Source organism: Balaenoptera borealis (assembly GCF_965194805.1).
Source record: "Balaenoptera borealis genome assembly, chromosome: 1".
NCBI lineage: Eukaryota > Metazoa > Chordata > Mammalia > Artiodactyla > Balaenopteridae > Balaenoptera > Balaenoptera borealis.
The window spans coordinates 49,303,657-49,325,159 of record NC_138860.1 but is presented as its reverse complement, the minus strand read 5'-3'; the positions used below and the strand labels follow the sequence as shown (position 1 = coordinate 49,325,159).

Below are 21,503 nucleotides of genomic sequence, written 5' to 3'. Positions count from 1 at the left end.
CTGCATATATACTCACGAGACTGGCAGACATGTTGAATCTAAGGTTAGAATAATCACTTATTTTGGGCAGGTAATAGAGCTGAATCCTGTTTGTCCCTGTGTTCTCCAGAATGCAATATGTTTATAAATAAATGGTGACTGTGATATAGACACAGAATCAAGCAGCACATCACTAGCTTGACAAATGCTACAAATTTGATACTAGGTCCTTATTAACCCAACACAGAGCAATGGATTTTTATGCTGCTCTCTCAATTAAAAAGATAGTCCTTTTAGAAAAAAACACAAAACTCTGTTTTTACGTCCTTACTTTCCTCAACCTTTGGCTGAAAAATAAATCCCTCTTGTGGATTTTAAATGTTGACTGCTACATAACATGGAAGACAGCTCAGGCCTCATAGAAACAGCACTTAATCTGGAATCAAAAGGCATTCATTTGAATTCTGGCTCTGCCTCCTGATAATTTGGTCATTTGGGGGAAGTAACCTTTCTGAATCTCCCAGGGTTTTTGCAAATCTAAATGAAATAATTTACATGAAAGTGATTTAGAAAATAAAAATTTGGCAAATGTGGCTTAAAAAGCTTAATATTTTATTTGTAATCTATGGAATCTATTATAATACTAGGCTGTGGATTAAACTTCATTGGTCCTTGATAGAATGTGATATGATTCAGCCTCTACTTGGCCTCATGGAACCTTCAGATTAGTCAGAGAGAAGCCATGGGCACAAACACTGTGATGGCAAGGGAGGGGGTTAAGAAGTGTCATGAAAGACACTGGTGCCAGACTTTCTGCCCTAGGCTCCCAACTGAAAAACAAAACAAAGCAAAACAAAACACAGAAGGCCACGTGCTATAGACAGTATGCTATGATCCAATTTTTGTAAATATAAATAAATAAATAAGAGCAAAGATAAAAAAAACAAAAAACACAGAAGGCCAAATGATAAACATAGTACAGAAGAACCCCAAACACAGCCCTTCTTCCCCCCACTGACATGCGGGAGCTGCTTAGGAAGTAGCCCCATTGGTGCATACTCTTCTCTTTATTTCTTTTAGCCAAGAGGCTTCTTAAAAAGACCAAGCCAGATTTGTTGGGCTCTGGGCCTGTAAGATGCCAGGTGGGAGGGTGGGAGGAAATGGGGGCCTGCAGTGGCAGAGGAGAGCAGGGAAGCCAGCTGGTCAGACTGGAGCCAGGAAACTTCCAAATATACAGGGAGGTTAAGCTGCGGTGTCTTGGGCTATCCCACCGGAAATCGAGCCACGCGGTCATCCTGGGGGTCAGATAGAGGTGCCACACTGCATACTTCATAGATGAATGCTACAGAGATTTTAGTGGAGCCAAACAAAGAAAAATGGTGGTGGCAGTGTCCAGGAGTTACCTGGCAACTGCTAAATTCCCGCTAGTTCACCTGGCTCCATTTGGGTCAGTGCAGAGATGCTGTGCCCCTTCTTTTAAGCCTTTGGGAATCGGGTCAGAGCTGTCAGTGTGCTCCTCAAGTCAGCCTGGGTATCTTTAATAAAAAAATCTATTGAATAAGTACTATACGCCAGACCTAATCTAGTCCTGGAGGATGCAAAGTTGAGTAAGACAAAATGTTTTCAAAAAGGTCACATAGAGGGAGAGAGACAGTCACATGTACAACTCACCATAATAGAGGTCTGGCTGTAACATGAGCTGTGAAGAGATAGAGGGAAGGTAGAAAGGAGGCCAGAAGACTGGGGGCAAGGGAGAGGGGGAGGGGAAAGCTAAACATTAGAGGTGACATTTCAACCTGGCCTTGAAGAAGAAGTTTAACAGACTCAGGCAGGTAAGAAGGGATTCTGGGCAATGTGAATTAAACCTTGAGATCCTTCACTGCTTTTTCAGGAACTGTGGGAAGTGCGCTGTGTTTCGAGCATGGCCGTGGTGGGCTGCAAGTAGGCAAGAGATAGATCGGATTGATGGGAGGTGAGGTTTGAATGAAAGGTTCAGATCCAGCTGTGAAGGCCTTTGAAGGGTCTGTTAGGTGTTTAGCAGCTGGTGGAGGAGACTGTGGAGGAGGGGAGGATAGAGTAGAGAGAAGAGGGAATTTAGAAGATCTGAGGGTCGTGGTTCCTCTTAGTGGCCGGCCACTTAACTCCCCTTAGATTCAGTTTTTGGGTTTTGTTTTTTTTGAATTTTTGAATTTTATTTTATTTATTTTTTATATAGCAGGTTCTTATTAGTTATCTATTTTATACATATTAGTGTGTATATGTCAATCGCAACCTCCCAATTCATCCCACCACCGAGATTCAGTTTTCTGAGCTGGAAAATGGAGATGTTGGTAATAATGCAGATGCTAAAAGATTATTGTGTTCCCCTGCTCATAGCTTGCTTAAATTTTCCTTGTTCAATGTCTTGCTCAAAACATTGCCTCCTGCAAAACCCTCTTGGATTTCCCTAGAGCGTAGTTGGAAAATGAAGGCACATATATATGAAAAGATAAAGAAAGCAGCATATAAATATGCCACTGGGCCGGCCGATATGTGGGGAGCCTGGGCTCTTAGAGCAGACAGGCCTGGGTTCCAAACCTGGCTCCATCTCTTACCTGAACCTGAACAAGTTGTTTAACTTTTAAATCGAGGCTGAAAATACATGTTCTACCTTCTTCTCATTTTGGTTGTAAAGATTAAATGCACAAAATGGATGAAGGTGCTTGGAAATTAGAAAGTGCTCCATAAATGTCACTCACTGTGGTTATTATTTTCAGTTTGGAAGTGGTAAAATCCAGTGCATGTTTTAGAAAGATAACTCGAATAACTGTGAAATAGATGAAATGAAGGGAAGAGAGACAGGTGGTTGAGAGACCAAGTAGGTGCTATTGCAGTTGTCCAGGCAGGAAAGGGTGAGGTTCTGGACCAAGAGGCAGTAAGGATGAAGAGGGAGGGTGGATCCAAGTGCCATTCTGAAGATAGAACCAACAGAACAATGGCATTGATCAGACAGGAAGGATAGAAAGAAGACAAAGAACCAAAGGTAAGAACTTTGGTAGATGGTGACGCCATGAACCAAGCTAGCTCTTTGTTACTTTCTAATTGCTGAAATCCAGAAGGGCAGTTGAAAAAAGGAGGTGTCCCAGGGCTTAAGTTCTGTTACCCTGACTCTCGCTGGCCCTGCTGAACTCTTCCTTCCCCCACAGCAGCCTTGGGAGAACCCACTGAGCTTGAAACCAAGCCCAGGAGAATTTCTCCTGCCCGTGTGCCTTGTCCCCATGCCCTTAGCCTGATTGTGACCATTGTAAGGTGTCTGTGCCCGAGGAATCCATCTCTGTCTTGGAAGGAGGGGCCGTATGAGACCCAAACCTGTATCCCTCTGCCTCACGGTAGACTGGCACCTCTCCTTTCCCTGCACCGGGGCTGGGGCACGGCCCTCAGCCCCTGGCTCATTTTCTCCTCCCTGGACATGAGGGAGTAGGTGGCAGGACCCACAGTGGGTACTAGACTCTCTTATCTTCAGGCCGCTGCTCTTTATTGACGGGGAACACCTTGAATAAGTGGAGCAGCTTCCAGGGCAGTAGGAGAGTGCGTGAGCCGTGGCTGGGAGGCACTACGCTAGCAAGGGGTGTTCTGGCTGGAAGGGTGTTTGGTGATGAGACGGGCATTGGTGCAGAGGTGGTATCTGGAGGGGCCTGTTAGCAAATGAATATTTCTTGATCCCCATTTGCTCACTCGTTGAATCTGATCATCTTCCTCTCTGCCAGGGAACCCTCATTCTTCTTCTGTCTTCTTTTTCCCATGGAGCTTTCATTTTTGTTTTGTTTTTTTTTAATCCTCTTGTGCCATAGAGTGGCTCTGGTCCCCTGTGCCTGTTAGTGGGCTCTATCTTATCTCTGACCCTCATGCTGGCTTTTTCCGTCTGTCTCATTTTCCCCTCCACACCGCCCCATCTTCCTACTGTCTTTCTACTGGAGCCACGTGCCCTTCCTGTGTCCTTACCTTTCTTGTTTAATCTCGACCAGCCATCTTCAAACAGCATTTCAGCCTTTCTAGGCCTCAGTGTCGTGGTCTTCCATGGCAGCCCGTACTGAGCGCCACAGGGTACAGACCACCAGAGGAAGCACAGCATAATGGGTAGAGTTCAGGTCCCAGCAAGTTACTTCCCTCCCTAAACCTTGATTTCCCCATCTATTAAATAGGAATTTTAATAGTGCTTACTTCATAGGGTGATTGTGAGGATTAAATGAGTTAATGGGTATGAAAAACTTAATATGGGCTGGCACTTAATCATCAGTCAATGTACATTAGTCACTGTTGTTATTAAGAGCAGAAAGGGTAGCTGGGCCCCTCAGAGGGTGAAGGGCTTCCGTTGTAGCCGGAGAGACATAACATAGCATTCTGGAACCTAGCTGGTCACATTACTAAGTCAATACCTTTCCAAATAGAGTAAGCAGAGAGCATTAGTGCTGACTGTAATGAAACTGATCTGCGAAGGCTTCCTGCAGGAGGCTGAACGAAGTGCATTTCTGTGCAACATTTTAAGGAGATCCCCGTTGCAGCCTGGGACAAAGGAAATGGGGTATACACAGTGCCTGTTCAAACACTCTCTCTCTCCTGCTTGTTTCACCCTTTCTTTTAGTCATGGCACTGCCCAAACCTAGTGAATCTTATCTGCCTTGTCCACAGGGAATTTGCCAAAGAGAGAGAGAGAGTGGAGAACCGGAGAGCTTTCATGAAACTGCGGCGCCAGCAGCAGATCGAGCGTGAGCTGAATGGGTACCGCGCCTGGATAGACAAAGCAGGTAAGGCCTGGGGGCTGGAGGAGGTTGGTGATGGGCTGCCCAGACATCAGGGACCTTCCCCAGTTCCCACTCCCAATACTTCCATTCAAAGGGGCAGCCTAGACCAGAGCAGAGAGAAGCTTGAGATGACTTGTTGGCTTTTTGGATTCCCCGCTGGTCCCTTTTTCTCCATCTGGAGTCTGTCCCTGTCTTCAGCCAAACGCCTTTCACGAGGCAGGCATTTTAGCAAGGTGAACTGAGTAAAAGGTAACATAACCCAATGCTAGAGCTGAGTTTGGGCTGATGACATTCTATACTACTACTGTTACTACTACTAATAACAGTCTGTTCATTCCACAAATATTTATCGAGAGCTTACTTTGTGCCAAGTCCTGTTCTAGGCACTTAGGATACAGCAATGAGCCAGAGCTCTACTCTTTTTTTTTTTTTGACCATGCCACGCGGCTTTCAGGATCTTAGTTCCCCAACCGGGGATTGAACCCGGGCCCCCCACCCCCTGCGGTGAAAGTGCTGAGTCCTAACCACTGGACTGCCGGAGAATTCCCCCAGAGCTCTACTCTTGTGGAGCTCATTACCCTGTAGCTGGGGAAGGCAGCGATGAACAAAATAATAACTTTTGATAAGGTGATAAGTACAGTGAAAACAGATCAAGGTAGGGTTAGGGGTTTAGGGTAGGTTGCAGTCTTCAACAGAGGGTCAGGGTAGACCTGTGTGAGGACAGATTCTAAAGAGATGAGGACGTGAGCCACGGGGAGCTCTGAGGGAAGAATACCCCAGTGCCCAGGCTCTAATGTGGGAGGGGCCAGGAGCCCTCCAGGAATAGCAGGAGGTGTGAGCAGGGGAAGGTGTCAGGAGTAAGGATGAGGGCAGCTGTGGTGGGAGCCGAGGCAGTAGATTGTGTATGACCTTTACGGGCCATTGTAAAGTTTGGGGCTTTCTGATGAGTAAGGCAAGAACCGCAGGAGGGTCTTGAGCAGAGAAGGGACATGCTCTGTTTGAGATTTTGAAGGAGACTTGGTTGCTGCACTGAGAACAGACAGTAGGAAGACAAGGCCAGAAGCAGGGAGACTGATTGTGAGACTACTGCAGTGAGGCAGCTAATAATGATGGTGAGAACTGGCTTTCCCTGCTCCCTGCACTGTCGTCGGCTCCTCACTCTGGTGGCTCAGCCTCGGGAAAAATTCTTGCCCAGCCCTGAGGATAGATCCAGATTGATCCCGATTTCATTAACCCACAGAGCCCCCAGAGGCAAGTTTGACTGTGGCTCTGCTGCTTATGAGGGGCATCGATCACCCCCTATCTGTCAGTAAAAAGGATGTATTTGATTTCCTTATTATTTTAAAGGTTGCGTTGCATTGGTGTTGTATATCTTCCTGAGCAAAAGAGTAAAATTTTTTTTAATAAAAAAAAAATACACATGATAGTCAGCATCTTTGCTCTATTCCTGGTAGAAAGCAGAGAACAAAGAGGTCTCTCAGGAAAAATTTGGAATAGGATTGGATACTTAGGTGCCTGACCCTTATTCTCTAAGCTTTGGAATGATGCTATGACTCTTATTCAGATCACAGCACACAAAAGCTCTCTCAGTTCAGGAGTCAACTTTTGATTATATTTCAGGGGTGAGAGGGCACGTGTGATGGAAAGTGCCATGTCAAAGCCAGATAAAAGCCACCTCTCATTTGGGACTATCTGCATTCCTTTGCTGCTTCTGGAAGCAAGAGCCATGGGAGTGGTGACTGTACTTCCATTTTGCTCTTTCTCCTCTGAGGCTCTTGTGTGGAGGTGAATGTGAATCTCCCCTCCCTCTTCCCGGAACAGTATCTCAGCAGATTTGCCTGCAGGCCAGGCCGGCAGCTTGAAGTTCCCAACTGCCCTTGGCTTCCTGGGCAGGGGAGCCATCTGACAGACCACCCTAGCGAGCAGGCTGGCAGCAGAGCTGGAAGACAGCCCTCCCTGCCCTTCCCACGGCCCTGCTCAGGGTCAGGCAGCCCCGGATGCTGCTCTTTGCGGCTCTGCTTTTCAATCGCATGCAGAATCCCAAGGCACCACTTTCTTCCAGTTGGCAAAGCCAGCAATCTTCTCCTTCTAAGAAAAAAAGACGCACCGCGACGTCAAATTGTGCTTCCTGGCCCTTCCCTTTACAAATGGAGCGTGAGTGATTCAGAGACATATGGGTTACATTTGCCTGGAAAGACATGCTCAAGTTCGAAAGCGAACTTGGCAAAAGGCATGGGGGGGGGGATGGGAGGGCCGTTCCAGCCCATCCAGAGCCCTGGAGCGCTTCCCAGAGGTACTCAGCAGCACCTTACACCCTACGTCTGCCTTGGGGGTCCTCAGATCTGCTGATCCCAAAGCCCCGATACTGCACAGAGCGAAAAAGACTCTCTGGCTGAGGTCATTCATGTGGCTATGAGGTATTTTAACAAGTACCTAATTTGAAAAGGATGCCCTCCAAAAGCAAGTGCTATTAATGACTTTAAAACCCTCTTTGTCCTCATCAAGGAGCATCCCACCAATAACATTTAACCTGTTAACTTAGTTTTGCCAGAGGACTGTACTTAAAAAAGAAAGCTAAATATTATGACTTTATAATGGCCATCCTGCATGGTACCCTCCGAGCCTCAAAATGTTCCCCTCCCTGGGAAATACATTATATACTCTCAGTTTTATATGCAGGTGGAATTATGGTAGTAACTTTACCCTCTTATGCCTGTCCTTTTACTTGTTAGAAGTGCTTAAATTAAAGCATTGCTTCATAGACCCTGCTGCAAGCTTTTCCCCAGCAGCTGGGATCTTAGGGAATGATTGCTGGGGCCTCCAGCTCCCTCGCCTGTGGCTGAGACAGGGGCGGGGATCAGAACTCATCCACGCCACTCCCAATAGTTGGGCTCAGAATCCCAGCAGACATGGGACGGAAGGGCTGTTTTGTTGGTAAGTGTGGAGGGATGTCAGTGAGGCACGTTCTAATAAGTCTCAGCAGAAAATAGTATCCTGCCAATGATGACACCACTGTGGAGTAGAGGCTGCTCCCGGGGAGGCCAAGACGGGCATCCAGGGGACTAAGTGGTTGTTTTCCAAATGCCAACAACCAAATACATCGTCCCAATGCCAACCAGGCCTTCCACTCCCTGACACCAGTTGGGGCGTCCAACAATTCAATTCAATTCTGACGCGAAGTTAGTGCAGACGCCACAGGTGAAAGGCTCGATCCCACAAGCCTGCCTCTACTTTACACACCGGCCACAGTGGGGTCCCCAGGTGACCTGCGCCTCTTCCTGGCTGACTAAAACTTCAGAGGGCTCCAGATTTGATAATTAGTTAGAATGACTTACAGAACTCAGGAAAAACTACCACCAGTTTATTATGAAGGATACAAGTCAGTAACAGCCAAATGGAAGGGATACACAGGGTAAGGTATGAGGGTGGGGTTTGGGGGGGCGTGCAGATCCTATGTGCCCTCTCCAGGCACATAACCCTCCCAGTACCCTGATGTGCTCACCAACCCATAAGTAACCCGGGCCCCGTTGTGTAGGGTTTTTAATGGAGGTTTTATGTAGACATGATTGATTAAATCATTGACCACTGGTGATTGAATAGTCTCAAGACCCTCTCCCCTCCTGTGAGGTGGGAGGGGGATGAGACTGAAAGTTACAACCTTCTAATCATGTGGTTGGTGTTTTGGGGGGACCAGCCCCCATCCTTATACTAACTAGGCCTCTCCCACAGTGAGTCATCTCATTAGTGTACAAAAGACAGTAAATTCCAAGGGTTTTGGAAGCTCTGTGCCAGGAAGGTGGACAGAAACAAAATATTTATATTTCATTATATCACAGGGTCAAATTCATGATGGTCCCAAGCCTCTTCAGCTCAAGCTCTGCTCAACTAGGCAGGATGGAAGTGGTGGCGGGGAGAGGAAGCAAGCCCGTAAGCCCTGCTCCTCTCTTTGAGGTGGCCGTGAGCGTCTTCCTCTGCCCCTTCCTTAAAGAAGTAGGCTAGAACCCAAAACATGGTCTCACCTTCAGAATGAAGGGGTAGGTGTTATGACCTAGGGGCTGGAGACAAGCAAAACTAAGGGAGTTCCTGCTGCTAGAAAAGGTTTAAGGAACCTGGGTAAAAGAAAAAACAGAAATGGAAATTTGTCATTCTTATCAGTTTAGGGGATTTTAGTTAAAAAGATCAGCTTTCGCTCTCAGGGCTATTCTCCTAAACAGTGTATCAGAGACAGAGCTGAATCTTACCACTCACCCCCCAACACCCCCTCACTGAAGACCTTCCTTTCTGTTCTGACGTTCGGGTGTTCCCTTCGTGACCCTTGATGTCTTGCTGATGCTGATGCCTGCGACCAGCTCTGAACTCTTTGCTCTCTCTCTGTTGCCCTGGAACCACAGCCGTTCCTGAGGGATTTTCATTTTGCAAAATAATTTGGCATTTACCGATAATTTACTAAACCATTTGTTTCCATATAGAGGAAGTCATGCTCGCTGAAGAAAATAAAAATGCTGGAACGTCAGCCTTAGAAGGTAAGGAAGTGCTCCAAGGCCTCATTCCTTTCGCATTTGCCCCCTCTTCTGCAGAGGCAATCTCTCTTGATCAAAAGAAGAGAAAGAAATAAAAGAGGGGTGCTCTGGGATTTGAAACGCAAGTCTCTCTGTCATAAAATCCCTCATGCTTTAAAACGAAGGGAATTGAGTCATGGATTTAAATGCTTTTTAAAGTGATGAAAATGAAATCCAAGAGTTGCTTTGTTCCAGGGCGTGTGATTGATACGGGCAATGAAAAAGCCATCATACCACCAATGGCACAGAAAGGGATCTTCTTTGACAATTTGTGGGGATCATCTTGGGACCACTTTCATTGGCAGGAAGTGACATTTGTTTGTGAAGAACCAGAACAAATAGATACGGAGTGCCTGTTACCTACTGCATTTAGATAAGCTCTAGCAAGGATTCGGGAGCCTTGTCCCATGGGATTCAAGAGCCTCGTGTGTCAGAGGTGCTGCTGAGCATGGGAGCCATGTTTCCGTAGACATCTGTGACTTCACTAACCCCGGCTCGGGTATTTAAAGGCAGGCGCCTGTGTCAGAGGGGCCTCTTGCCCACAGTCCTCAGTTCTGACCAGACTGATCCGGTTGTTCTTGTGTCCTCTCCCTGGCCTCCGCCTTTCCTGGTGTAGTGCTCCGAAGGGCAACCATCAAAAGGAGCCGGACGGAGGCCATGACGCGGGACTCCAGCGACGAGCGCTGTGTCGACATCTCCTCTGTGGGTGAGTGGAGGCCGTCAGATCTCCTTTCACTGGTCTGAACCTCATCTGAAAGGGAACATCCTGTCTTTGGAGAAACACCACCAGGAGGAAGGGAGGCCAAAGAATCCAGAACTTTGGGATGTAATTAGGAAAAGGCGTTGGAGTCTAATCTAGTTGACAATGACTTACAGAAAAAGATGGACCAGGGGATACTGTTTATGTGAAACATGGGGCTTAGGGCCAAGAATCCAACCCAGATTCTTCAAGTGTGGCAGATGTATCCCATCGGCATATATATCCTATCTCTCCTGGATGTGATAATGAGAACCCACTTTGGGAAATTGTTCAGAGGATCCTGAGGACACCCATTTGAGAACCTGCAATCATTTGCGTAATCATAGTAGCATCTACCTACTTCCATCGCCTGCTTCCATGTGATACTTAAACAAATTCCTACTGACAACCCTTTAACACGACTGGTGTTCAATCTCAGGTTCCCTTAGGGATTCTGGCTGATGGCAGATGTTTTCCTCCCCAGATAAAAGGGAAGGGTCTGACTTCATCCTCAAAAGCAGAAGAGGCGTACAGAGCTCATCGCTGCTTTAGGCTTCCAGTGGCAGAAAAATCACAAATGCGGCAGGATGATTCCAGTGCCTGAAGCATATTTAAAAAGAAAAGCCAGAGAGAAGCCCAATCTGTTACAGACATAAACACGATCCTGTTAGGATCCAAGATACCGGCTGGATGCCTGGTGTCCTGCCTGGGGAATCTTTCCGTTTCCTAGGACTGAGGGTGCCCAGAGGAAAAGCAGGGTTCCCTGCTGTGCTGTGGAAACTCTTAGCTCATGACGCGTGGCAGTACCCTAGCCCTGGGACCAAAGCTGCCCACCTTGCCCTGCGAATACCTGCTTGCCCTGGAGGGTGATCTCTTTTGCAGCCTCATTCTTCCTCCTTACTTTTCCCCACTTAGGCACACCCCTCGCCCGGGCCAGCATCAAGAGCACAAAGGTGGACGGGGCCTCCTATTTCCGGCACAAGGAGCGGCTTCTGCGTATCTCTATCCGCCACATGGTTAAATCCCAGGTGTTTTACTGGATTGTGCTGAGCCTTGTGGCTCTCAACACCGCCTGTGTGGCCATCGTCCATCACAACCAGCCCCAGTGGCTCACCCACCTCCTCTGTAAGTGAATGGTGACTACTGGCTTTCACGGCAGCAGCTCGATTGGGGTGTGAATGTCAAGAGAACAAGGTGTCACGTGGGCCTGGCAGTGGTCCTGCCCACCCAGAGTTTTGCCTCTCCACCACATTGTGACCGAGGCCAGAGCTGTCCTCAAGGGGTCGGGGTTATCACATGACCATTCTTAGCTGTCATTCATTATTGAATCAGAGCAACAAATCTTTGCTGATGAGTCAACAAGATGGTGTTACCCCTTGGGTAGTCTAAGGCCAGCTTAGTGCCTTAAGTAGGCTCAGTGATGTAGGGAGTCTTGGTCACCAAAGTCCTAGGGAAGAAGTTCCTAGGGAAATGGATACCTTCAATAGACCAGAAAGGAAACGTATATGTCAGCTCTGGGTAAGGCTGCCCCCTGGGTGCGAGTGAGGCTCCCAGAGGCTGTCACTGCCGGGAGTGTGGAGAGCGAATCCAGCTCTTTCATCAAAGTCATGCTTAAGCCCTTTCTCTCTCTCCTGAGAGCCATCTACCATTTAAAGGGCAGTGACAAAGCCACCTGTCAAGAGAGCAAAGCTGACCTGTGGAGTGTGCCTGGGACTCATTCTGGGTCTGAGCGTTTTCAGACATCATTAGGTTCTGCCTGGCACTCAGCTGGCGTGGTCACTGAAAGTCCCGCTTGTGTAGGTCCTGCTGCTGTTGAGGGTTCCTCTGTAGGTGGGGGGATTGGGCCGGGGAGGACAGAAGCCCGTGCCGTCCACGGAACCAACGCTTCTGCCTTTAATGCTTTCAGACTATGCAGAATTTTTGTTTCTGGGACTCTTCCTCCTGGAAATGTCCCTGAAGATGTACGGCATGGGGCCTCGCCTTTATTTTCACTCTTCGTTCAACTGCTTTGATTTTGGGGTAAGTGCTCTGGAACCCACCCATCCTTCTGCCAGGTGTTGCTATGCCATGGTTTGCGATAAGCAGCTTGCTCCGGGGCTCGGCGTGAAACACTGAAATCAGAATTTATAAAAGGGGAATAGATAGGATTAGCAAAAGGGAGGTCAGGACTGAGTGAATCCTTGCCGTACTAGGGTTTGTTTGGGTTTTTTAAATGCTCTTTTATTTTTAACGTTTTTACTGAATGGTAACACACATACCCTAGAGTAAACACTTCAGTAAATTTTACAAAGCTACCCATAGCCAAAGTTTTGAACCACTTATTATCTTGGGGGAAGCCTCGGGGAGAAGGACAAAAGACTTGATTCCAGAAGGTGGTTCAATCAAAAATGAGAAACTTATATATTTATTTTTTTGAGTTCAGTTTAAAATTGGGAAAATTATCTGGGCATACCCTTAAACATTCATACACACATGCACATACACGCTCGTGTATTAGCAAGTCCCCACATAGACTACTTCACCCAGTGTCCACTTTCCTAAATAATATTGATATATAAATGTGTGCGTTACTAACAGTCTTCAAGGTGCTTTCACATACATTTTTGTCCCCCACTGCTTGCAGGGGTCCGACGTCCACGATGTTAGGTGTTGGGAGTTAGGCTGCCCGTTTACACATGAGTAAATAGGAGACCTCGTGTGCAAGTTCACACAGCCAGTTAGCAGCAGAAGTAGGTTGCAAAACTTTGGGTTCCTGAACCACCTCTCTTTCTGCCAAACCTACTTCTTTTTCTGCCAAATCTCCAGTTAGGTGCTAACAACTCTGAGCCCTTGCCAATCTGCATTTTAACTTGGAACATATGCTTCTGGGTACAGGCAATTTTCAGGCATAATAACTAGTGAAAGGCCATTTTCACCTTAGCTCCCTTATGTACATACTTTTCAGCATTGCTGTGAGAATTAATTTTTGTTCTTTCTCCTAGTGCAGTGTGTGGAATATAGTAGACTTTCAATCAACATATAATTAAAGCATAAAACAAATTGGATGGTTAATTTGACATTGCTGTTTCTATAGCAGTCAGATTCTATGCCACCAAGTAGTACCATCACGTTGGGGTATGGGGTCCTGAGCGACTGAAAGATATTTCATGTACAGGTGACTGAAACATTCTTGTTAGCACTGAATTCTAGGACAATGAGAGGACGTGGATCTTCTCAGAGGTTTTTATGTTTGAATGCAACCTGTATTAATTTAAACTTGTTTTCTCATTTGAGGACCACTCTTTTGTCTGTTCAAGGTGTTATAAGAACAGTATGGCTGTCAGATGTGTGCAGAAGTGGTGAATGACTGCTGCAGTTTTCACAAAGGACAGAACAGCAGTCAGTAAAGCAATCTATAGTATGAAGGAGGAAATTTAGCAAGGGGAGTGGGTAGCAGTGGGGAGAGAGGTGGTAGAGTCTTGTTTTTCCTTGGCAGCCTTCACAAATAGGTGGTCCTGTTGCAGGTGGGCTGGGTGGGGGAGGGGAGAGTCTGAATTTCAGAATGGCCCAGTGAGCACTGTTGGTTGCGGAATACAAGATTGCTCTTCTCTCCTCCTCCTCATTCACCTCCTCCTCCTTTTCCTCTTCTCACCGTGGCTGGGTTTGGCTCTTTAGGTCACAGTGGGCAGCATCTTTGAAGTGGTCTGGGCGATCTTCAGACCTGGTACATCTTTTGGAATCAGTGTCTTGCGAGCTCTCCGGCTTCTAAGAATATTTAAAATAACCAAGTAAGTGATCAGAATCTAGACTCTTCCCAACCACCTTCGAGAGTGGATGCTTCTCTCTGCCTCATTATATTTATTTCCTTCCATCCCCACATGCCCTTACCACATGAGCCCCTTTCCGACTCCACTCCCCACTCCAGTCTTCAGTTCCTTCTTCTTCTCCGAAGATTAAACCAGAAAAATGCCCATGATGCCGTATCCTGTGCCACATTCCCAAGGGGAACCACATTATTGCTGTCATCTCTCCTTCCTACAAGTATGCAGATGCGGCTTATCTCATAGACCACCAGGCAGATGCCCAGCTGTGCATGGAGATAATTTGGTATTTAGTGTTCACTGCTGTAATGCTGTCTGGGTTTTTGTAGGTACTGGGCATCCCTACGGAATTTGGTGGTCTCCTTGATGAGTTCCATGAAGTCAATCATCAGTTTGCTCTTCCTTCTCTTCCTCTTCATCGTTGTCTTTGCTCTCCTAGGAATGCAGCTGTTTGGAGGCAGGTAAGCACCAATGAACTTTGCATCCAAAGGAGCCTCAAAACCTAGACTTCAACCTGTGAGCGCTGGGGTCACTAATTTGATTGCCATGTTAACTATCTCGTTTGTTCGTGTCTGTGGCTCAAATCAACCACGAGCATGTGTGTGGAACAAACATCTCTGTTTTTAATCCGTTCACACTGTACAGGGTTCTTATTGAGGGGACCCCTCTCTCTGGAGCTGTCCCTGAAAGGTACAGCCTGGGGCTTTGTAACTCAGGATCAGCCCAGACCCCGTCCCATTACCAGGGCCCTTCAAGTGCACAGTCCCCCAGTAGTAGTCACTAAAACTGTCTTCATAAGTTACTGGGATGAGGGAAGAGTAGGGCAGAGGGGGATGTGGAGAAAGGGGAAAAGGAGTGATGAAAACGGCATAATCTCAGGAAAGGAAAACTTGGTGTCTGAGATTTTCATTTCATTCTCTCTGAATTTCCTTCTTCAGGTTCAACTTTAATGATGGGACTCCTTCAGCAAACTTTGACACCTTCCCTGCAGCCATCATGACTGTATTCCAGGTATGAGACGTTAAGAAATGTTACTTGGGATCCCTTGGTGCACACGCTACAAAATGATGTGTTAAGTGAATCCTCCCTTTCCTCTCCAAGCTCCTGTCAGGCAGCTGGGTACTCTTGCTTATTGAGTAATCATCACCACTGTAATTCCTAGCATTTCTATAGCTATGTCCTTACCAATAATAAAAGAGCTCTATTGTGATGACCTCATTGGCTTTCTCCTTACACTTGTGAGTTTGCAAGGGATGTTAGTCAAAGTCATTCAGCAACATCACATTTCTGGTTTTATGAAATTGGAAGTATCTTCAAACCCACGTGTCCATTTAAATACGTATCTTTTCCACGCACCCCCCCCCCCCAATTTTTTTTTTTAAATCATGGGGGAAACTCAAAATCAATAATGTCTAAGAGCTAAAGGAGAACACTATTTAGCCAGAATCTGAGGCTAAACCAGAACCCAGGTTTCCAGAACTGGAGCCCATGAGGCCCCTTCCAATAATGCTGCTGTCTCATGAACTGTATCTTGGCAGCTCCTGTGGACAGTTAGGCAGTGACCAGACCACCTCATCTGTGTGATTCGCACAGGCCGGGCAAAGCTGAGGTTTGGGTCAGGGTGGGGGGACTCTATATTTTGAGGAATAGAATCTTTCCTTTTGATGTTCTCCTTCTGTTTTCAATGTCTCTTACATATCAGAAGGAAGTTGAGGATTATTCATGGGCGTGACATTTTTTTCTCTCTGGCAGGATAATCAAGCAAGGGATAGATGGAAAAGACCCAGGCCCAGAATTTTCCCCCTTCCGTTGACCCCATTTTCTCATCCAACCCAGATCTCTGATTTGCCTGTTGTTTGCTTTGTGTAGATCCTGACGGGTGAGGACTGGAATGAGGTGATGTACAATGGGATCCGCTCCCAGGGTGGGGTCAGCTCAGGCATGTGGTCAGCTATCTATTTCATTGTGCTCACCTTGTTTGGAAACTGTATCCTTTTTAAAAGGCTTCTCTTGTAGTGCCTGCATGGACCAGCATGTGAGGAGGAGGAGGTGGTGGTAGTGGTGCTGATGGTGGTGATAGTAGCGGGGGGGTGGGGGTAGTACTGGGGTGACCATTACTAGGTCTACTAAGAGACACAAGGATCCCGATCTTAAGGAACATCTGCTAGTTGGATAAAGAAGATAAATATAAACAAGATAGAGTATCATCCAAATTATCAGATATCATAATATCCAAGTTATCCGATTATCATCACAAATAAAAACATATGAGTCTGTTATAGTAAATGGTTGGAGATACTATGAGCTGGGGAAAATAAGAAAGAACAGAGATCACTATAGGCTGAAATAGTGACAAGATTATAATACTAATGAAGTTTTTTCTTTTTACTTTTTTAAAAAAGGCTTTTTTATTTAAGTATAGTTGATTTACAGTGTTGTATTAGTTTCAGGTGTACAGCAAAGTTATTCAGTTACACATATATATATATATTTCAGATTCTTTTCCCTTATAGGTTATTACAAAATATCGAGGATAGTTCCTTGTGCTATACAGAAGGTCCTTGTTGGTTATCTATTTTATATATAGTAGTGTGTATATGTTAATCCCAGACTCTTAATTTATTCCTCCTCCCCCCTTTCCCCTTTGGTAACCATAAGCTTGGTTTTCTATGTCCGTGGGTCTATTTCTGTTTTGTATATAAGTTCATTTGTATCATGGTTTTTAGATTCCACATATAAACGATATCATGTGATATTTGTCTTTCTCTGTCTGGCTTACTTCACTTAGTATGATAATCTCTAGGTCTATCCATGTTGCTGCAAATGGCAATATTTCATTCTTTTTTATGGCTGAGTAGTATTCCACTGTATATATATATCCCATATCTTCTTTATCCATTCATGTGTCAATGGACATTCAGGTTGCTTCCATGTCTTAGCTATTGTAAATAGTGTGCAATGAACATTGGGGTGCATGTATCTTTTCGAATTCTAGTTTTCTCCAGATATATGCCCAGGAGTGGGATTGCAGGATCATATGGCAACTCTATATGTTAATATAGAACAGAGCCTTCCACATAGTAAGTTCTCAAAAATATTAGTATTGTGATTAATGCTGATACTACTGAGCATAGCTAACATTTATCGTACTTGTGCTATTCATGAGACCCTGTACTAAATGCTTTTCAGGCACCATTTCATCTAATCCTTACCTTATAAGACTTAGAGGAAATAACTTAATCAAAGTCAAACAATTACTAAATTGTGAAGGGAGACTAGAAACTAAGTGCATTTAATTCCAAAATCCATGGCTGGTCATGGGCTCTAGACCAGAAAGATTTAGGTTTTAATCCCAGCAACTCTGTTTACCAGCTGTGTGGCCTTGGGAAAGTCACTTTATCTCTCTGAGCTTCTAGTTTTCACATCTGAAAGGAGGAAGCAATATCTCTCTCCTTTGATGGTTATGCATAGTAAATGAGATAATTTGCTTGAATGTTACATTATAAACTGCAAACTTCTACATGATCATTAGAAGTTTTGGGGGGTGGGACTTGCCTTGAATTGGGATTGCTAGAGTGAAAAGGGACAGCCATGTGATGCAGCTATATTTTTGCATTTTCCATAGTCTCACAGAACAGTGATATTCCTTTAAGTTTTCTGCCCTGAAAACTTCTAGGGGCCAGAGCAGACTATAAACTAAACATGAGAAACCCATAAAAAGAAAGCTAGGCAGTGAGTCACAGAAATGGAAGGCCAGTTTGTCACAAAGTAGCTCACTTTGCCCTCTGGGAGCTTTGATTCAGGTATTTCTTTGTCCTGTACAAAGAGATGACATGTGGAAGGAGAGAAGACATATTCTCCATCAAACAGAGTTGCATAACATCTCTCTCCCTCCCCCGACAGCCCCTGCGTAAGTGACTCTTTGGGGTGGTTTCTGTTCCTGCTGGTGTCCCAGGCAGGAAAGGCCTGGAGATGCCCTCTCAGCCTTGCTGGAGCCTTTTGCTTTTCTTACTTGCCCATCCTTAACTCATCACCCCAGACACGCTGCTGAATGTATTCTTGGCCATCGCTGTGGACAATCTGGCCAATGCCCAGGAGCTGACCAAGGTAAGCATTGTTCTCCGGGGATCCGATGGTTCTCTAGTGCCATTGGGTGCCTGCTGGGCTTTGGGGCTGCTTCCAGAAGTCTGCGTTGCCTGGCTCAAGCCTGCCAGGAAGGCCCCTTCTGGGAGCTTGTGGACAGTTGGAGAGCCACACATCCATGAAAGGAGCCTGGTTCACTTTCACTGAGTTTGCTGAGCCTTGGAGCAGACTGGATCTCTCATGGGATGTAGAAGATAATCACTTAGTCACTGCAAACTCCCAAAGATATCCTTTGCAGAATTATGCCCTGGAAAATAAAGAAAACACCAAAGTCCTGGATTTAAGTCCTACCTCTGCTCCTGTGACCTGTGGCTGTGTGACCTCAATCATGTGCCTTCACACTTCTGGGTTTGGGGGTGAGAGGGGCCAGGATCATCTCTGTTCCTAGACTGTGTCTGCTGGGGTATTCCAGTGGCCATGGTCATCTTGAGGGAAGTTTCAATGAAGCTAGATGCTACATTGCTCAAAGAACTGTTCCTTTCTTTCCTCTGAGTCATTTCTTCAGGGGTGGAGGCAATACTGATTGCAGTGGGATGGTCTAGGGAGCTGAGTGAAAACTTCTCCCCACATAATACAAATTTGGTTTGGGGCAGAGCCCATAGCAACCTGGTGATGTTTCCGTGACTGCTCTTCCCTACATCCTTGAGGGTCTTCTTATCTGCAGGCAGGGGAAAATACCAGCTCTAGTATCTGAAAAGCTGGCTGTGAGTCATGCATCTACCACTTACTGGCTCTTTTAGCTTGTGCTTGACCCCTGGTCTCCATTAGCATTGCTTCTTTCATCTGTAAAAAAGGAATGATATATCTGCCTTGCATACCTCACAGGAGTACTGCAAGGATCAAGTAAAATGATGTGTGTGAAACCAGAGCAGGCTGTGAAGATGTATGTATTCTTAGTAGCTCTAGTCATTTTACCTGAACTGGCTTTCCTTGGTGTCATCACGTAGAGGGACATTTATGGGCAGGAATGTGGGTGAGGGGATGAGGTCCCTGCCTGAGCCCCAGGGTGGGGTCACTTAGCTGTGCAGGGAAGAGGGCGTGATGGGAAGTGTGGCGTTTACTTCAGGGGGCTCTGCCTGGAAGGTCCCCCTCCATCACTTCCAGACACTGCAGAGCATCTGAGAAGGGTCGGCTCTGGCCTCTGACCTCCGCAGCCCCGGCCAGCTCCCCTGAGGACTGGGGTTGGGGTAGAACTGCACGACTCTCCTGAGGAGGTGGGGCAGGGTGGAGGCCGGAATTGCTGGCCGGGAGGCTGCTGTCTCAAGGGGGCTGGCTGCTGGCCACCTGCGGTCTGTGAGCCAACCTGACCTCATTCTGCCTTGTTTCACCTCTTCCCCTGCTTGTCTCGCTTCGCCTGGTCTCCAGAACGCCTTGTGGGGAGAGCCAAGGGAGCTGCTGTCCTTCACGAGGATCCCAGACAAAGTCCTCTCTGCTTTGTGTCTAGGATGAACAGGAAGAAGAGGAGGCCTTCAACCAGAAACACGCGCTGCAGAAGGCCAAGGAGGTCAGCCCGATGTCTGCGCCCAACATGCCTTCCATCGAGTGAGTCGGTGTCCCCACTTCACAGACCCCTGGGCTTCTGTGCTGACAGCCAGTTGCTCGGTTCCAAAGCTGTGAACTCTCGGAGGGCGCCTGCTCCATGCCAGGAAACGTCCTGTGAATGCAGCAGTGAGCAAGACAGGGTCTCTTTTTTTCACAGAGCTTTTATTTCAGTGAGCAAAATAGCTGATGAATACACAGAAATAATTTTAGATAGTGAGAATAGCTGTAAAATAAATAAAACAGGGTACTAAGGCAGAGGAACAGGAATTGGGTGGAGTACCTTCGGGCGATCTGGGAGGGGTTCTCTGAAGAGATGATATTTAAGCAGAGACCTAAATGTGTAGAAGATGGTCGTGTGACATTACGAAGATGAAACATCCCCAGCAAGGCCCAATGTGGCTGGTATGAAGGGAGCAAGGGGGAAGAGAAGGAGACATGGCCGGGGAGGTCCTGAAGGCCCAGGTGAAGGACTTTAGCTTTTGTTCTAATTACAACCATAGGAGGGTCTAGAGGGGAAGGATGGATAGGTTAGGATTTACCCTTTTAAAAGGTCACTGTGCTCTGTGGAGATGGACTGTAGGGGCCCACACTGGAGCCGGGAAGACAGAGGTTGGCTCTTAGAGTAAAGTAGGTGAGGGTTGGTGGTGGTTTAGACCATGGTAGCAATGGAGAAGACGAGAAGTCATCCCACTCGGTCTGTATTTTGGAGGGAGAACTGGTAGGATGAGCTGATGGAATAAATGTGATGGAGGTGGGGATGAAAAAAAAAAGAAGAAACAAACGTATCTCCCAGGTTTTTAGGTTTGAACCTAAGCAACTGGGTAGATGATGATGGTATTTACTGCTAGCCTGGAGAACAGTGGAAATCCAAGGTTCATTTTGGCCACGTTAAATTTGAGATGCTTATAAGACATGCAAGTGAAGATGTTGAATGGGCTGTTGGCCTGTGAGTCTGGAGTTTAGAAGTCGGGGTTAGAAATAAGGATTTGGGGGAGCATTTGCATTTGGATGGCATTTTAGCTGTCAGCCCGGGCGAGCTGACCCAGGGAGAGGTGGGCTGGAGAAACGAGGAGCTGAGGACAGAGGCCAGAGCACTCCGTGCCTCGAGGAAAACCCGCGAGGAGACTGACGGGGAGCAGCCCGGAGGTGGGAGAGAGAACAAGGGAGCGTGGTGTCCTGGAGACGTGGAGAAGAACACGCTTCCAGACGGAGGGAGTGGACGGCGGAGCTCAGGACCATTGAAAGATCACGTAAGATGAGAACAGAAAAGGGAGCGTTGGGTTTGGCAAAATGAACGCTCTTAGCGACCTTCCCGAGAGCCGTTTCAGTGGCCCAGTGGGAACAGAATCCAGTTGGAGCGGATTAGGGAGAGAATGGGAGGTGATAAATTAGAGTGGCGAGTGTAGACTCTCTTTGAGGATCCAGCCTGGCCCTGTGGCTGCTGGTGGAACCGGCAAGCCGTGGGCCCTGCTGGGGGGGGCTGACCGCTGTATGGTGCTGGGGGAGGGCCTTGGAGAAGGGCCTTGAGAAGTGACCACAGAACCACGGAATTCCTGTTGTGGCTTCTTGGCCCTCCTGAGGACTGAGTGAGGGGTCCTGGGGTATCACTGGGGAGGGTCTGAGACCCCTGGCAGCTGGACCTCTATCCTGGCCCCAGACCCTGTCATCTATTTCTTGAAGCTGATCAGGGAGGAGCCCTTCTCCACCCAGAGCTCGTGTGAAAGCCTATGAATGTCCTCGGCCTCGCCTGGTAGGAACATTCCAGAGTTACGTGTGGGGACCTCCCTCCCCTGCATGAGAAAAAAAACTCCCCGCCCCGGCAAATTTTTTAAAGATTGATGAAGAAAGATGAAACAACTCCTTCCTCCCTAGAGCATTCTCTGGGCCTTGAGCAGTTTCTACTCCACTTTCCCTGCACTCATGAGTCTGGGCTAAAAATATATATACACAGGTATCCAAA

General features: G+C 46.9%; 1 protein-coding gene across 1 annotated transcript in view; it reads left to right on the top strand.

The window, feature by feature from the left end:
- The window catches only part of CACNA1E (calcium voltage-gated channel subunit alpha1 E), a 536,064-nt gene that overhangs the window by 435,639 nt on the left and 78,922 nt on the right, over positions 1-21,503 (top strand). The window contains exons 10-20 of the mRNA XM_082405753.1: positions 4,648-4,763; positions 9,230-9,283; positions 9,936-10,025; positions 10,974-11,183; positions 11,965-12,077; positions 13,713-13,825; positions 14,188-14,319; positions 14,797-14,869; positions 15,728-15,845; positions 17,898-17,965; positions 19,446-19,543. Of these exons, the coding sequence (XP_082261879.1) occupies positions 4,648-4,763; positions 9,230-9,283; positions 9,936-10,025; positions 10,974-11,183; positions 11,965-12,077; positions 13,713-13,825; positions 14,188-14,319; positions 14,797-14,869; positions 15,728-15,845; positions 17,898-17,965; positions 19,446-19,543 (1,185 nt within the window). The remainder of the gene's footprint in view (positions 1-4,647; positions 4,764-9,229; positions 9,284-9,935; positions 10,026-10,973; positions 11,184-11,964; positions 12,078-13,712; positions 13,826-14,187; positions 14,320-14,796; positions 14,870-15,727; positions 15,846-17,897; positions 17,966-19,445; positions 19,544-21,503) is intronic.